The following is a 15,186-nucleotide window of genomic DNA, read 5'->3' as shown; positions in this document are numbered from 1 at the left end:
GTTAGCAGCCATGGGTGTTAACCCAGAAAAATCTACACTATTAAATAAGCTTGTAAAGGAAACATGAGCAAGATTGTTAGAAGACCTTCGGAGCTTTGGTGTGGCTTTGCCAGGCCCTGATGTTCCATTTATATGTCTGCCCCTTCCATGATTTCAAGGAATTTTAGTGATTTTACATAATGCAGGGGCTTTTCCCTTGTTTTGTAACCTTGTTTTCTTCTTAGTCATAGGTATTTCAGTGTGTAGGGAGTCCCTCTTTTATGAAAGCACTAGAGACCCAGTGCACGAATTCGTGCACCAGTGGGGTCCCTCAGCCTGGCCTGCAGGATCGGGCCGAAACCGGATCTCTGACATCCCCCAAAGGGTCCTAGATTGCGAGAGGGTGCAGGACAGACCGAGGGACCCCACTGGTGCACAATAGGGGCTAGGGAGGGACGCGGGAGGTTGGCCAGCTGGAGAGGGACCGCGGGAGGGCTCCAGAGCGTGTCTGGCCCGTCATGGTCAGTCCCGATTGGTTGTACCCCAGCAGCAAGCTAACCTACTGGTCAGAGCGTCTGCCCTCTGGTGGGTCAGTGCATGTCATAGCTAGCAGTTGAGTGGCCTTAGCATATCATTAGCATATTATGCTTTGATTGGTTGAACAGATGACTGGGCACTTAGCATATTAGGCTTTTAGTATATAGGATTATTTGTTTTGTTAGAAGCAGCTTCTGTTTCTCTCTCAAAGTTTCTTAAGGTAAGTTACTTCTGAAACCAGCTTTTGAGAGTGATTCTCAATACTTTTGATTCAGGGATTGTTGTCTCCACCTTGAAAATTACACCAATGTGTAAGCAATTGCTATCAACAGGATTTTTTTTACTTGTGTGACGTCCACCATGAAAATTATGGCCAAGTAGCCTACTCTCTAAACTTCGTTTTCCCTAAATACTCAGTCTCTGAGCTCAGAGTGATGTTTTCTTCCTCTTTCACTTTAATTTTCTTCTACTCTAATTCCTGTAAACCTGTGAAAATGTAGGCCTCTTTGACATAAAACTTCACTTCACCAGGCAGGTCTGATTGATGCCTCTCTTACATGCTGTGGTGTGCTCAGGTTCAGGACCTGCCACTCTCCAGATAATGTCCTCCATTGTCTCGGTTAGACTTTCTCTGAGGTCTCTGCCACATCCTTGTTAAATAAGGGCTCCTTCACTTCTTTAGCCAGTGGTTATCCTTATTGCATGTTGAAATTTCCCTGGGGAGCTTCGGGGGTGGGGGTGTGTGTGTGGGGGGGGAAAGGACTGATGCTTAGGCTCCATACCAATTAAATCATAATCTGTGACTGCATTCTGGGCATTGGTATTTTTAAAAACTGCCTATTAAATGTGTAATTCAGGGTTAAAAACCATTGCTTTGGCATTTAGTGGTTAACTATTTGCTAAGTCAGTAAATAGTTGGGCCCTGTTAATGGCCTTTGTCCTGGATCCTATTGGGATAGACACACTGAACTGCAACTCCTGGTGCAGGCAGTTAGTTAGTCAGGTGTTTATAGGGCAGCCTCTGCCTTAAAAGACAATACAGTGGGGCCTTGACTTACGAGTGTCCCGACTAACCAGTTTTTTGAGATACCAGCTGTCTCTCGGCCGATTTTTTGCATTGAGATGATAGAGTAATTTGAGTTAACGAGCTTGGTCTTGGAACGAATTAAACTCATAAGTTGAGGCCCCACTGTAGTTAGTATTTTTCAGTATTGGGTAGAACTAGAGATACTGCACTTTTTATTCCACGTTTGATTTCAGCTGAGCTGTTCATATTCTGTCATGGACAATCTATTTATCCTGACTGATGTAAATCCTGGAACATACATTCCATTCTCTTCTGTAATTCAGTGGTACTCAACCTACAAAGTGGAATCACTTGTAATTCTACCTGCACCTCCAGACTTTCTAAATGTGCAGATTCTGTATGATATTATAAATATAACTTCTTTAATCAGTTATAGTTGGCTATTGCTGATTAGTAGAGATAGTTTCTTTTATCTATATTGATTTAATTTTTTTTTAAAAATATATTTTATTGATTTTTTACAGAGAAGAAGGGAGAGAGATAGAGAGTTAGAAACATCGATGAGAGAGAAACATCGATCAGCTGCCTCCTGCACATCTCCTACTGGGGATGTGCCTGCAACCCAGGTACATGCCCTTGACCGGAATCGAACCTGGGACCTTTCAGTCCGCAGGCCGACGCTCTATCCACTGAGCCAAACCGGTTTCGGCGATTTCTTAATTTTTACGTAAATCTCTCTGTTAACATGAAACACATTTTTAAATGAGTAAATTTAAAATGAGATGTGTGCATGGTGATTTAGTCATGAACACTCCTTACCTTAGCACTGATTCTCATTTTAAAACTATCAAAATTCTCTATGACATTAAGTGTATAGAGGGGTGAGCAAAAGTAGGTTTACAGTTGTGAAGCACAGTTTATTCTTATATTAATTACTCATTGCCCGGTGCACAAAAATTTGTGCACTCGGGGGCGGGGGGGGGGGGGACGTCCCTCAGCCTGGCCTGTGCCCTCTCGCAGTCTGGGACCCCTCAGGGGATGACCACCTGCTGGTTTAGGCCCACTACCTGGGGAATTGGGCCTAAGCTGGCAGTCAGACATCACTCTGGCAGCCCGGGAGCCCTTGGGGGATGTCCACTTGCCAGCGGGGAGCAGGCCTAAGCTGCAGTCAGATATCTTTAGCGCTGCTGAAGTGGCGGGAGAGGCTCCTCCCACTACCGCTGTGCTGGCAGCCGTCAGCCTGGCTTGTGGCTGAGCAGAACTGCCCCTGTGGGAGTGCACTGACCACCAGGGGGCAGCTCCTGCATTAAGCATCTTCCCCGTGGTGGTCAGTGTGTGTCATAGTGACCAGTCATTCCCAGTCTTTCTGCTGTTAGGGTCAATTTGCATATTACCCTATTATTATATAGGATAGAGGCCTGGTGCACGGGTGGGGACCGGTTGGTTTTCCCTGAAGGGTATCCCGGATCAGGGTGGGGGTCCCGCTGAGGTGCCTGGCCAGCCTGGGTGAGGGGCTGATGGGTGTTTGCAGGCTGGTCACACCCCCTTCAGGGTGGGGGTCCCCACTGGGGTGCCTGGCCAGCCTGGGTGAGGGGCTGATGTCTGTTTTCAGGCTGGCCACACCCCCTTTAGGGTGGGGGCTTCCCACTGGGGTTCCTGGCCAGTCTGGGTGAGGGGCTGAGGGCCATTTTCAGGCTGGCCAAGCCCCCCGGCGACGGAAGCTCCCAGCCTCTCCCTTTTTTCTTTTTATTCTGGGATTTATTTACCTTCTATAATTGAAACTTTGTTGCCTTCAGTGGAGCTCAGAGCCGGCTTCTGCTTGCTCCAGCTCCGTGGCCACGGCCGGCTGAAAGCAGGTATCTGGGGTTTATTTATCTTCTATAATTGAAACTTTGTTGCCTTCAGTGGAGCTCAGAGCCAGCTGGGAAGCTTGGCTTCCTCCATCACTGGAGAAACCAAGCCTCCTGCTTGCTTCAGCTCCATGGCTGCCGGCTGCCATCTTGGTTGGGTTAATTTGCATACAGTCACTCTGATTGGCTGGTGGGCATGGCTTAAGGCATAGCGAAGGTACGGTCAATTTGCATGTTTGTCTTTTATTAGATTAGATTGTATTATTTTCCATACAAACAACTGTAAACCTCCTTTTGCCCACTCCTGTATTGTGGAACTTTCCTGGTAATTTATATTTGATTTTTTTAGTGTAAACTAATTTTTATTTTATATACCTATGTTGTTATCTATGAAAATCTAATTTAAAGTTAGAAATTTATCTACATTTTTCAGGTGACTCAGAAACTTTTGATATATTTTACACTAATACTTGAGATTTAAACCAGGTTTTTCTCTCATTAAAAGAATATAAAAGAATTGTCTTACAGTGTTATTTAATAAGGAAGATGAAAAACCAAAGCACTTGTTAAAATTAATTTATTTTTGAAGCAGGAAAATAGTTAATCCAATTTTGTTAAGAAAGCTATCTATTTTGTAGATATTTCAAAATACTATAAGGATGCAAAAGAAATTCAATAGAAAAGATTGATTTAAAGTGATTGTAAAGTAGTAAATGAATGATATTGAATGGAAAGGAATAGGATCTCTTCTAAGTAGGAACGTCATGAAATGAGTTAGGTAAATGTACAATTAGGTGAATTGTAACTGCTGGAAATTGTTGCCATTAGTGAAATAGAGAATTATTCCTCCTTTCTTCTCTTTTAGGTTGTAAAGGCATATGATCGTGTGGAGCAAGAATGGGTTGCCATTAAAATAATAAAGAACAAGAAGGCTTTTCTGAATCAAGCCCAGATAGAAGTGCGGCTTCTTGAGCTCATGAACAAACATGACACTGAAATGAAATACTACATAGGTAAACAAACAGGAGACAAAGCCTAATCCAGGCCAGAAATTTGAGTTAATGGTTATTTTCATATGAAACTATGTGGATTTTTTCTTTAAATTGATTGACTAAAAATTCAGCTGTTTATTTCTGTTGGTGGGCATGGATTTACATAAATTACCTGATCTGGCAGTAATATGCTAAGTTTTGGGGACTGTGCGTTCCAAATGGCATGCAGTTTGGAAACAAACGAGAATAGTGACTTTGGGGGGGCCAAAGGGACTTAAAAGTCCCAGTTGTTTGCTTTAACCATGGACATTTATCCAGAAAATCTTCTTCCTGGTAACTTTAATCATTTCTAATATAGATCAGAAATGAAAAGTAAGCTAGTATGTTTTGTTCTTAATGGTTATAGAACCATTTTTGGTATGGCTGAGTCAGGATCCCAGCTCCTCAGGCTGTTTGTAAGTTTGGCAGCATTAGAAGCTGTTGGACTTATTATAACAGAAAAGAGATAATAGCCACCATTTATTGAACTCCTATCATATTGTGCTTTTCTTCCATCTTCTCTAATAATCATAGCAGTCCTGTAAGGAAAGTGGTAGAATCTTTATTCACAGGTGGTTTGTATAAAGAGTAACGATCCCCAAGGTTCCAGGCTCTGGAGATAGGATGTGACCCTACCTCTGCCTAACTCCGTTTGTTTCATTGTCATATGGTGTTTTTCTTATGAAAACAAAATGAGGAGACAGAAGAATTAGGAAAATAGTGACGTCTAGGGCCGATTAGTATATGGGCAAAACATTTAATTATACATTCTTTAATGCTCTTCTTAACCAAATCTAAGATGCCAGTGATTGTGAGACGCTAATAATTTATGTGCTGCCCAGTATAAATATAAGATGCCATCCCGTTTTATGATAGAGACTTTAGAATCAATTAATTGTAGAAGTTCCTGTAGGTATATATCCATAGCAATTTAAGTCAGAAATGCTGCTTTACTTGATAAACATGAGGTTAAATTTTACTTAGCAAGCTCCTTTTTAAGAAAATGAGGGAGGACATGGTGGTGTTAATGGTTTTTTTTAGTCCCCCCGAATGTGGTGGAAACAAGAGAATGTATGTTAAAGGTATAATGTCCTGATACTCAGATTAGATTCCATTTATGAAACACCCTTCACTCCCCATTGTACAATAAAAAGAGCTTATGCTATTACTTTTTCTTCCTTGGTTTCTTCTCTTTAGATATCAGATATAATTCATAGTAATAACATTAGTATTTAAAACCTTTTTTATTCAGACTTACTGAACATTTGCTGTTCACTATGATTATAACTTAGTATAAGGGAAGCCCGCTTCCACTCAAGGGGCTTTAGAAGCACAAGAAGGACATTCTAAGGATGCTCAGCTTATAAAGTGGTATCTGGGCGCGTCTTCCTCCTTCTCACTCTTGTGTCTTGTATTTTGAATGTTTGCTGAAGTTGAGAGAAAATGTTGATGTGTTATTGTAACATTTTAACCCTGCTTTATTGAAAGAAGAGATGGCAGGCATATAGTAAGTACTCAGTAAATGTTAGCTACTCAGTTCTTACATAATAACAGCAATCATTTTTGTTTTTGGTAAACTGATGAATGATTATTAATTGTTTATAAGTCATTACAGATATTCTTTTGGATGAGTTTTTAAGTTCTTTTAGGATTGTGAATGCAGTGTTGCAAGAAATTGAGGTTCTGTATATATTGGAAAACAACAAATGAAGAACTTTAGAATTAGATGCAGACATACCAGTAGAGTTTGATACCTTAAATTTAAGGTGTCTGAAAGTCCTATTGCTCTTTTATAATGTAAATAATTTATTTATATTTTGAAGTGGTTGACCAATATAGTTTACTCAGATGATTTTATAGTCTAAGTCTTTGAACTCTTAAAAAATCGACTGCTTTACCATCTAGCATAATTTCTTACCTGGATTATTTAGTACCTGCCAGGGTCTGGTTAAAAGAAAATTCCATTTAGGTGTAGAACAAAGTCTTGCTAACCTTCTATCTGTTTTCCCCAAAGTTTAGTTTAAAAGCCTAACCAGGTATACTTGAGTTGGAGCATTCTTTGACAGCATCTTTAGTGCTTAGCACATTGTTGATACTCAGTGAGTGAGGACTGAGTAGGGAGGTCAAGTGGAGCTGAGTAGATTATCTTCTGTTAGAAGCAGTCTAATCTCAGAGCTGCATAGAGGAATTTTCATAATCACATTGGAACTCTGACATCAGCTACCTTTGCGTTCTTTTTGTAGCTACTGCTTTCTCATATTAAAACTTTTGCATGGACTATTTCTTGGGTGTCTTATTGTCACACGAGCTGTGTTTTTAGTTTTAAACCCGTGAACTTCAGTGATTAGAGCAGATGTTATATATTCTTATGTAACATTTAAGGATTCTTTTTATTTTTTTATTTTATTTATTTATTTATTTTTTTAAATATTTTTAATTGATTTTTACAGAGAGGAAGAGAGAGGGATAGAGAGTTAGAAATATCGATGAGAGAGAAGCATCGATTCAGCTGCCTCCTGCACACTCCCCACTGGGGATGTGCCCGCAACCAAGGTACATGCCCTTGACCGGAATCGAACCTGGGACTCTTCAGTCTGCAGGCCGATGCTCTATCCACTGAGCCAAACCGGTTAGGGCTAAGGATTCTTTTTATTTGCGGAGTGTTGAATTCTACTACAGACTCCTACAGAGTCATGTAGTATTCATATTGAGTTGTTTATTCTAATTTTAGATCATGTGTATCAGGAGTGATCTACAAGCAGTATTGTTACCAGGACAACTCAATGTGTCCCCATCCTCAGGGACCAGACATTGAATACTGTCATAGTTACTCCAGATAGATCTGTAGAGAAACCTGTTTTAGGATACAAAACACCAAAGTGAAGGTACCCTTGATAAATGGTGGTTTCATATCTCTCCAGCTGAGTTAGAGGTGCTCAGTTTGGTGTATGTAAGAATTTTTATAGTGAAGGGCAGCATTTTACTGAATGACCTCATTTGATGTGAAGTCAGTCTTAATACTTAAAGTACAATCTTTGAAACAGCTTCATGAGTATTAAGCCTTTATAGAGGGTCAATAGGGGTAGCAACTAATGTGTTCTCTACTCTTTCCCTATTCATAAGTCTGCTTATAATTTCTTCCTGTAATTGAACTTTATTTTGAAGTTTCCCCAAACCTTCAGTGTTGCAAGATGTCCCATGTACCAGTTTGATGAACATAATTACATGCTTTATGAACTATACCTTCTAATGCATGATTTTTCAAACATTTGCTATATTTGCCTAAAGGAAAGAAAAATCTGTATTTTCCTTCGATTTGTTACAGAAAATTACTAGTGAAATGTAAGGCTCAGCCAAGCAGATTGTGTATATATGTCACAGCCTTCCCACTGAGGGCTGCCCAGGACAGCAGTGTCACAGACCTGCGTCCTGGGGTGGTACTTAGACAAGTTGTGAGGCAGGGCGTCAGGAGATAAAAGGTGCTTTCTCCCAAGTGAGGGCAGCTCCTGATTGTTCTCAGGACTGTTCATCAAGTTGCTACTCGTGTTTTTAGCCCTGACTTACCTCGTTTAAAACAAGGCATTTGGGTGGTACTGCTTCCATTATGTTGCTTACTGCAGGCAGTGCACCTGGCTAGTTCAGCAGATGAACAGTTCAGCTGTTTTTAACTGATTAAAGAATTGCTTTTAGTGCAGAATGCTGATCTCCAAATTTTAACTTGATTTTCACTCTGCATTTGACATTGTAATGTTACAGATTATTTGAGAGTTCATGCATACATTATTCTCATTTTATTGGTCTATGTATAATTTAAATGGAAACTCTTTTCTCTTTCAGTGCATTTGAAACGCCACTTTATGTTTCGAAACCATCTCTGTTTAGTTTTTGAAATGCTGTCCTACAACCTCTATGACTTGTTGAGGAACACCAATTTTCGAGGTGTCTCTTTGAACCTAACACGAAAGTTTGCACAGCAGATGTGCACTGCACTGCTTTTCCTCGCGACTCCAGAACTTAGTATCATTCACTGTGACCTAAAACCTGAGAATATCCTTCTGTGTAACCCCAAACGCAGTGCAATCAAGATTGTTGACTTTGGCAGTTCTTGTCAATTGGGGCAGCGGGTAAGTACATTTCAGGAGTTGTGAGTTAAATAGAATTAGGTAAAATAGTGGCAGTAGATATGTGAGATTTTAGTACAGGGGGGCCTTGACTTACGAGTTTAATTCGTTCCGAGACCGACCTCGTTAAGGACCTCGTTAACTCAAATTACTCTATCAACTCAATGCAAAAAATCAGCCGAGAGACAGCTGGTACCTCAAAAAACTGGTTAGTCGGGACACTCGTAAGTCAAGGCCCCACTGTAGTGTGTATGCAGTGTGGAGGTCATTACCAGAGGTAATTGCTAACTTGTGTCAGGGGGGAAATAGGTAATCTTAGTAGCAGGGAGTCTTTGGGGCCTGCTGATGATGTTGGCTTATAAAAATCTGGAAACGTATAGTTCTTCCTGGTTTCTTTGAATGAGACTTTCTTTTCTGAGAGGCCTTGAGGTTGGGCTGACCTGAGATGACGCTTGGAGACCTGGCTGTAGGTTTAGGTCGGAGCCACAGAAACACTGGTTAGAAACAACATTGCATTGCTGGCTGCCTGGTTTGAGTATTCACACAGAAAGTGTACTTAGGAGGGTTTTGTTTCGTATTCTGTCTTTTTTCAGAAAACTTTCTTTGCTTTGCTGATATTTCTAGATGGGAAATTACAATGGCTAAGTGAAGATAAATTGGTCTGTGAAGACATTTTCAGATTACTTCATTGAAAATAACCCACCTCAATATTTTGTTTTGTAAGAAGTCTTAGATTGAAGTGGGAGGGGGACAGGGCAGAGAAGTGGTTAACCAGAAACAACTCCTGATGGAATCTTTATGTGGCAGTGTCTCTAGGATTCATCTGTGATGCTAGGATAGTATATCATATGTATATATGTCACAGCCTTCCCAGGGAAGGTTAACCTAAGTTAACCTAAAGAAGTCCAATTCATAAATACAGTTTAGCTGTTAAATTAATGGTAAACTAAGTGCCAGCCATAGCAACCAAGAATAATTAATAGGAAAATAAATTATTCTCAATAATATTTTCTTGTAGGAAGGCATAATTATTTGTTTTAAGATGTCTCTTGATTACCAGTTAGGATTGAGCTAAATGAAAGGACTTGAATTGTGTATAGTTTGCATTTCACAGGCAGATTAGCCATTCCTGGGACATGTTTAGTTCTTTAAACAATATTCATAGGCTGTTTTTGAAATCAGGAAATGGATCCCTAATTTAGGAGTTAGTAATTTTTTTTCCCCGGTTAATATTAAATCAGTGTTAATCCCATACTGGCTACAGTTAAAACTTATTTTGTAATTAATGCTGTTTTGAAATATATTTCAGATATACCAGTATATTCAGAGTCGCTTTTACCGGTCTCCAGAGGTGCTACTGGGAATGCCTTATGACCTTGCTATCGACATGTGGTCCCTTGGGTGTATTTTGGTTGAAATGCACACTGGAGAACCGCTGTTCAGTGGAGCCAATGAGGTATGTGGTGGATTGCTTTGAAAATTCTGTTTTCATTATTTATTTTAGTCTGTGACAGTGGAATCAAAGTTGTTTTTAGGAAAAGATGTCTGTTTACCAATGTAATTATTCAAATATTAAGGTAGTTTTGAATTATATTATCAGTTTTTTCAGTTACTATATAATGGTGAGGTGGGAAGTGAGAACTTTTAATCTGCTAATAAAGGAGAACAGTAAAACATAATGTTAAGTATCTTGGTACAAATTTTACAGATTTTAAGTATAATAACAGAAAATGATGATAACGAAGGCATGAGGGCCGCCCTGACAATGGTGTAAGCTTGCTATAAATTTGAGAGTATGATTTGGAATGAAAGAAGTAATGACCAGAGGCAGGACTTGTATCTATGCATATTAGCATAACCAATGGACCACGGACACTCGGGTGGTGAGGGCTTGTCCTGGGGGGAGGATGGTGGAGGGGAGAAGACGTGGTGGCGGTCAATTGGGGAAAAAGGAGACATATCTAATAATTTCAACAAATAAAAAAAAGGTCATGACCAGTAGGGTTGATGGATATTGAGTCTAAATAATTTAGGGTAAATTAGTATTAGAGGATTTTAGAGCTATAGACTCTAGTAATTTTTCTAGTCCATGGGTTTCTGTCTTGTGTTCTTAGAAGATTTTTGAAGGTCAGAGGGCAGTACCTGGAAGGGCAAGAGAGAGGCCAAGCTCCCTCACAGGCAGAGGAATTGGGCTTTCATTAGTTTTAAACTATTCACTGGAGAGTTAAGGGAAAAGGGTGTCAAATATATGGTGATGGAAGATAACTTGACTTTGGGTGGTGTGCACACAATGCAATATAAAGATCATGTATCATAGAAATGTACACTTGGAACTTATATTTTTTTATTAAACAATGTCACCCCAATAAATTTAATTTTAAAAATAATAATCTGCCTCCTTAAAAAAACCTGTGTTTTTTAATTTTTAAAGAAAAGTTAACCATTGCATCTTTGATCAGTCCATTCATTATGAATGAGAAAAGAAAGATCAATGAGATTTAATGATTGGTACTGGGTTATACAACTGTTAATAAATAGGTAGAGCTACTGTTTGGCAGTAACTGCCATAGTGTGTGTTTCTTTTTGTTTTAATGTAAGTAATATTACTGTAAATTGGTATCTTTTCATGGCTTAAACAATATCAAGGCCACCTGAAACTTGAGTGGCTTCCATCTCACCCATTGTAAATGCCAGAGTCCTTGCACCCCTTCCTTCCTCTGACTTGTGTCCTGTCTCCCACCTGTTCCTCCTCGTCATCTCCCCTCCCTTTTTCTGACCCAGCACACAACCTTGTCTGGTTCCTTGGAAGCAGTAGCCCCAGGCCATAGCAGGACCTTTGCCTTTGCCCTGTGCCTGAAGTGCTTCCTCCAGAAAGCACTCGGCTGCCTCCTTCACTGCTTTTGGGTCTGTGCTCGCATGGCTCCATCTTCATGGCACCTTTCATGACACCGTGTTTTGAGTTGTGCTGCCCTTTCTCACTCCCCATCCCCTCTTCCTTTTCCCCATAGTTCCTCATTGTCATCCGACATAATATACTTAGTATTCTTCTATTGGTGATCTCTTCCCCTGTAATACAAACTCTGGTAGGGAGTTTTGTCTGTTTTATTTACTACTATATTCAACTGAGCATGGTTTTTAGCATATAGTAGACTCATTATTTGAATGAATCTGCACTTAAAAAAGAGTTTATTAGATCCACACTGTATTAAGCCCCTGCAATTTTTTTTATGGTTATTTAACTAAAACTCTAAAAACTTAAACTTCTAACACTCCCTCCAGTCCTTTTTCTACTTTGTATCCATGACCACCTGACATACCACAGGCTTATGTATTTATTTCTTTGTCTGCCCTTCCCTCTGAAATGTTGGGCTCCAGGGAGGGCAGGGACTTTTATCTCTTTTGTTCATTATTGTATACTCATTGCCTAGAGGTGTGCGTGGCACACAGGAGATGCTCAACTTATTTAGTTACAATTTATGAGTGAATGAACGAATTGATGAGAAGTAGATGTACTGCCATAGAAATTACAGGTGTTTTTATTTTTATTTTTAATACAGGTAGATCAGATGAACAAAATAGTGGAAGTTCTGGGTATTCCACCTGCTCATATTCTTGATCAAGCACCAAAAGCAAGAAAGTTCTTTGAGAAGTTGCCAGATGGCACTTGGAACTTAAAGAAGACCAAAGATGGAAAACGGGTAAAACAGGGACATATTTTTTTGAGCCTTTGTTATTTCTTTCACTGGAGCTGTCTTTTAATAGCTCATTTTATATTATTTGAAATCAGTGTTAGAGTTAACAGTTTCAGTAACTTAGTATATAATTTTTTCAAAAGCTGGATATAGTTTGACCTGAACTCTAGGGACCAGTGCTTGCTTAGTGGTCAGAGTTCTCTCTGAGGCTTCATTATGACAACTGGATGTCTGCCTTTGGGCAGCTGGTCAGGCACCAGGGCTTGTTTCAGCAGTAGAATCAATAAGTTGGACCTTTGTTTCTCACAACTTGGGTTTATAGTAAATTCACAGTTAATAGTACTGCAGCTGTGAACAGTGGCAGTCATAATTGCAGTAAATGGCTTTTTTTTTTTCGTTTAGATGGAAGAAAAAGATTTTTTACTTAAGCAATGTGTGACAAGAATATGAACTGACTAGATGGTTCTTTGATTGGTTTTATATTCCTAGCTTGATGACATGGATAGCAGGAATTTCACATCTCTAAAATCTTTAAAAGTGAAGTTTTGAAACACTAGGTTTGTTTCAGTGATTTTTTTATTTTATTTGAGAGCTTTTTTTCAGATGCCCAAACTGTTTAATTAGAGTGATTTACCTTGTTTTATATATCTGAAAATATTCATGTATTTTGTAATCTAGCTTATTTTATTACAAAATGAATATAATTGTTAAATATGTGATTGTGTGTGATATATAACAGACACCTTGTGAGTGTAGTTTTGCCTTTCTAACATTTAAGAGATTTTATTTTTTGCTTTAGTTTTTATTTTGCCCTTGCATTTTAGTGATGCTGCCACCATGTGCCATTCCCAGGGAACTGAAGATTATTGTTGGCTTTAATTCACCTTCATATAGCTATGGAGCCTTCACTTTTAATATCAAGTGATTTTTTTTTTTTTTTTAGAATATTTAAGAATCTGTATGTAATTGTATCTTTCACAACTGATTTTAAACTTTTTGCGTTCTGCCGTATTCTCTAAGATCCAGGCACTGCAATATCCAACAGCTAATTTATGCCTACTCCCCATAAGGAAGGGATGGAAAATACCAAGCGAACATCCCGAGTCCTTTTCCCTTTGATCACATCGCTTGTCCGTCATGGCCCCTTTCCCATTGAACCCAAACACAGCCTGGGAAACCTCCTCAGCTTCACCAGCACCCATGGCAGCCCTTCCAGTTGATTTTCGTTACATGGAGGACATGGAACCCACTTTATGTTTTATCTCTCTCTGCAGGCTACTGTTTCTTTCTCTATTTTGAAGTTGTCTTTTTCCTTATGCTATTTTTGTTCTTTTTCTAAATAAAATGTTCATCCCATCCTATGTCCCAAATCTCTACCTTATGAAACCACAGATAAGTCACTAAAAAGTATTTTAACCTATATTTAACTATCTTTTTATGAGTTTTCCCATAGCCACAAGTAGCAACCAACTTAAGAAACTTAATTTTTAAAAGTATAAAGTGACTATTTCTCTTTGAACAGAAATAAATTTTGTTCAAAAAAATGACACAAACCAACCCCCCACAAATGTACAGCCTAATGGTTACACTATGAAGGATGTACAGGAATTTTAACCATAAGTGATTTTATTTTTACTTTTAATTTCTCATTATGTTTCATGAGCCCATTTTAGCTTCCTAGTAATGAAATCCATACCTACTATATATTTCTTTTTTCCTTTGGTGGGGTAGGAGGATGAAGAATTAAGACTATAAATTTTTTTTTTTTTTTTTATTGATTTTTTACAGAGAGGAAGGGAGAGGGACAGAGAGCCAGAAACATCGATGAGAGAGAAACATCGATCAGCTGCCTCCTGCACATCTCCCACTGGGGATGTGCCCACAACCAAGGCACATGCCCCCGACTGGAATCGAACCCGGGACCCCCCAGTCCGCAGGCCGACGCTCCATCCACTGAGCCAAACTGGTTTCGGCTGTTTTTTTTTTTTTTAAAGTATAATTTTTATACAATTAGATGCATTTTAAGTGTTTTATTTGTTGGGTTTTAATCTTTATATACTAGAGGCCCAGTGCACTGGAGGGTGTGGTGGCAGGGGGGAAATCCCTCAGCCTGGCCTGCCCCTTCTCGCAGTCCAGGAGCCCTTGGGGGATGCCCAGCTGACAGCTTAGGCCCACTGCTGCCTCGGAGGTGGGAGAGGCTCCTGCCACCACCGCTGCGCTCGCCAGCCATGAACCCGGCTCCCACAGGGGGAGCGCACTGACCACCAGGGGGCAGCTCTTGAGTTGAGCGTCTGCCTCCTGGTGGTCAGTGGGCATCACAGTGACCAGTCGTTCCGCTGTTGGTCAATTTGCATATTAGCCTTTAATTATATAGGACTAGAGGCCCATTGCACGAAGAGATTCATGCAATAGGCCTTCCTTCCCCTGGCTGCTGGCACCAGTTTTCCTCCTGCACCCGGAACCCAGGCCTTTGGTCCGGCCACAGCGAGGCGTGGCTTCTCAGCTGCGGCCGCAGTGAGGCTTGGCTTTTCCCCTCCGGCCGCAGTGGAGAAGCCAAGCCTCTTCAGTCTTCAGTCTTCGCTCTGTGCCTGCTTATGCAAATTAACCACCATCTTTGTTGGGTTAATTTGAATAGTCACTCTGATTGGCTGGTGGGCATAGCGGAGTGACACCAATTTACATGTTTCTCTTTTATTAGTGTAGAGACGGTATCTACTGCCTAAAATAAGACATGGGTGGGCAAAAGTAGGTTTGCAGTTGCATTGTGACATTCTTCTGAGTTAATAAAGCTATTATAATAATCATAACTTGTATGTATTTTTCCATATGAACAACTGTAAGCCTACTTTTTTTTTTTTTTAATTTATTGCTTAAAGTATTACAAAGGGTATTACATATGTGTCCATTTTATCCCCCCGCTGTAAGCCTACTTTTGCACAGCCCTTTATT

General features: G+C 39.9%; 1 protein-coding gene across 9 annotated transcripts in view; it reads left to right on the top strand.

Annotated features, from left to right (window-relative positions):
• Positions 1 to 15,186, top strand: part of DYRK1A (dual specificity tyrosine phosphorylation regulated kinase 1A) — a 129,228-nt gene that overhangs the window by 101,964 nt on the left and 12,078 nt on the right. For all 9 annotated transcript variants that reach the window (XM_036347154.1, XM_036347157.1, XM_036347158.1 and 6 more), the window contains 4 exons: positions 4,259 to 4,406; positions 8,262 to 8,548; positions 9,855 to 10,001; positions 12,103 to 12,243. In XM_036347154.1, the coding sequence (XP_036203047.1) occupies positions 4,259 to 4,406; positions 8,262 to 8,548; positions 9,855 to 10,001; positions 12,103 to 12,243 (723 nt within the window). The remainder of the gene's footprint in view (positions 1 to 4,258; positions 4,407 to 8,261; positions 8,549 to 9,854; positions 10,002 to 12,102; positions 12,244 to 15,186) is intronic.

Source organism: Myotis myotis, unplaced genomic scaffold, assembly GCF_014108235.1.
Source record: "Myotis myotis isolate mMyoMyo1 unplaced genomic scaffold, mMyoMyo1.p scaffold_m19_p_2, whole genome shotgun sequence".
NCBI classification, from domain to species: domain Eukaryota; kingdom Metazoa; phylum Chordata; class Mammalia; order Chiroptera; family Vespertilionidae; genus Myotis; species Myotis myotis.
The sequence above is the reverse complement of the archived record's forward strand: the minus strand, read 5'-3'. Positions and strand labels throughout refer to the sequence as shown.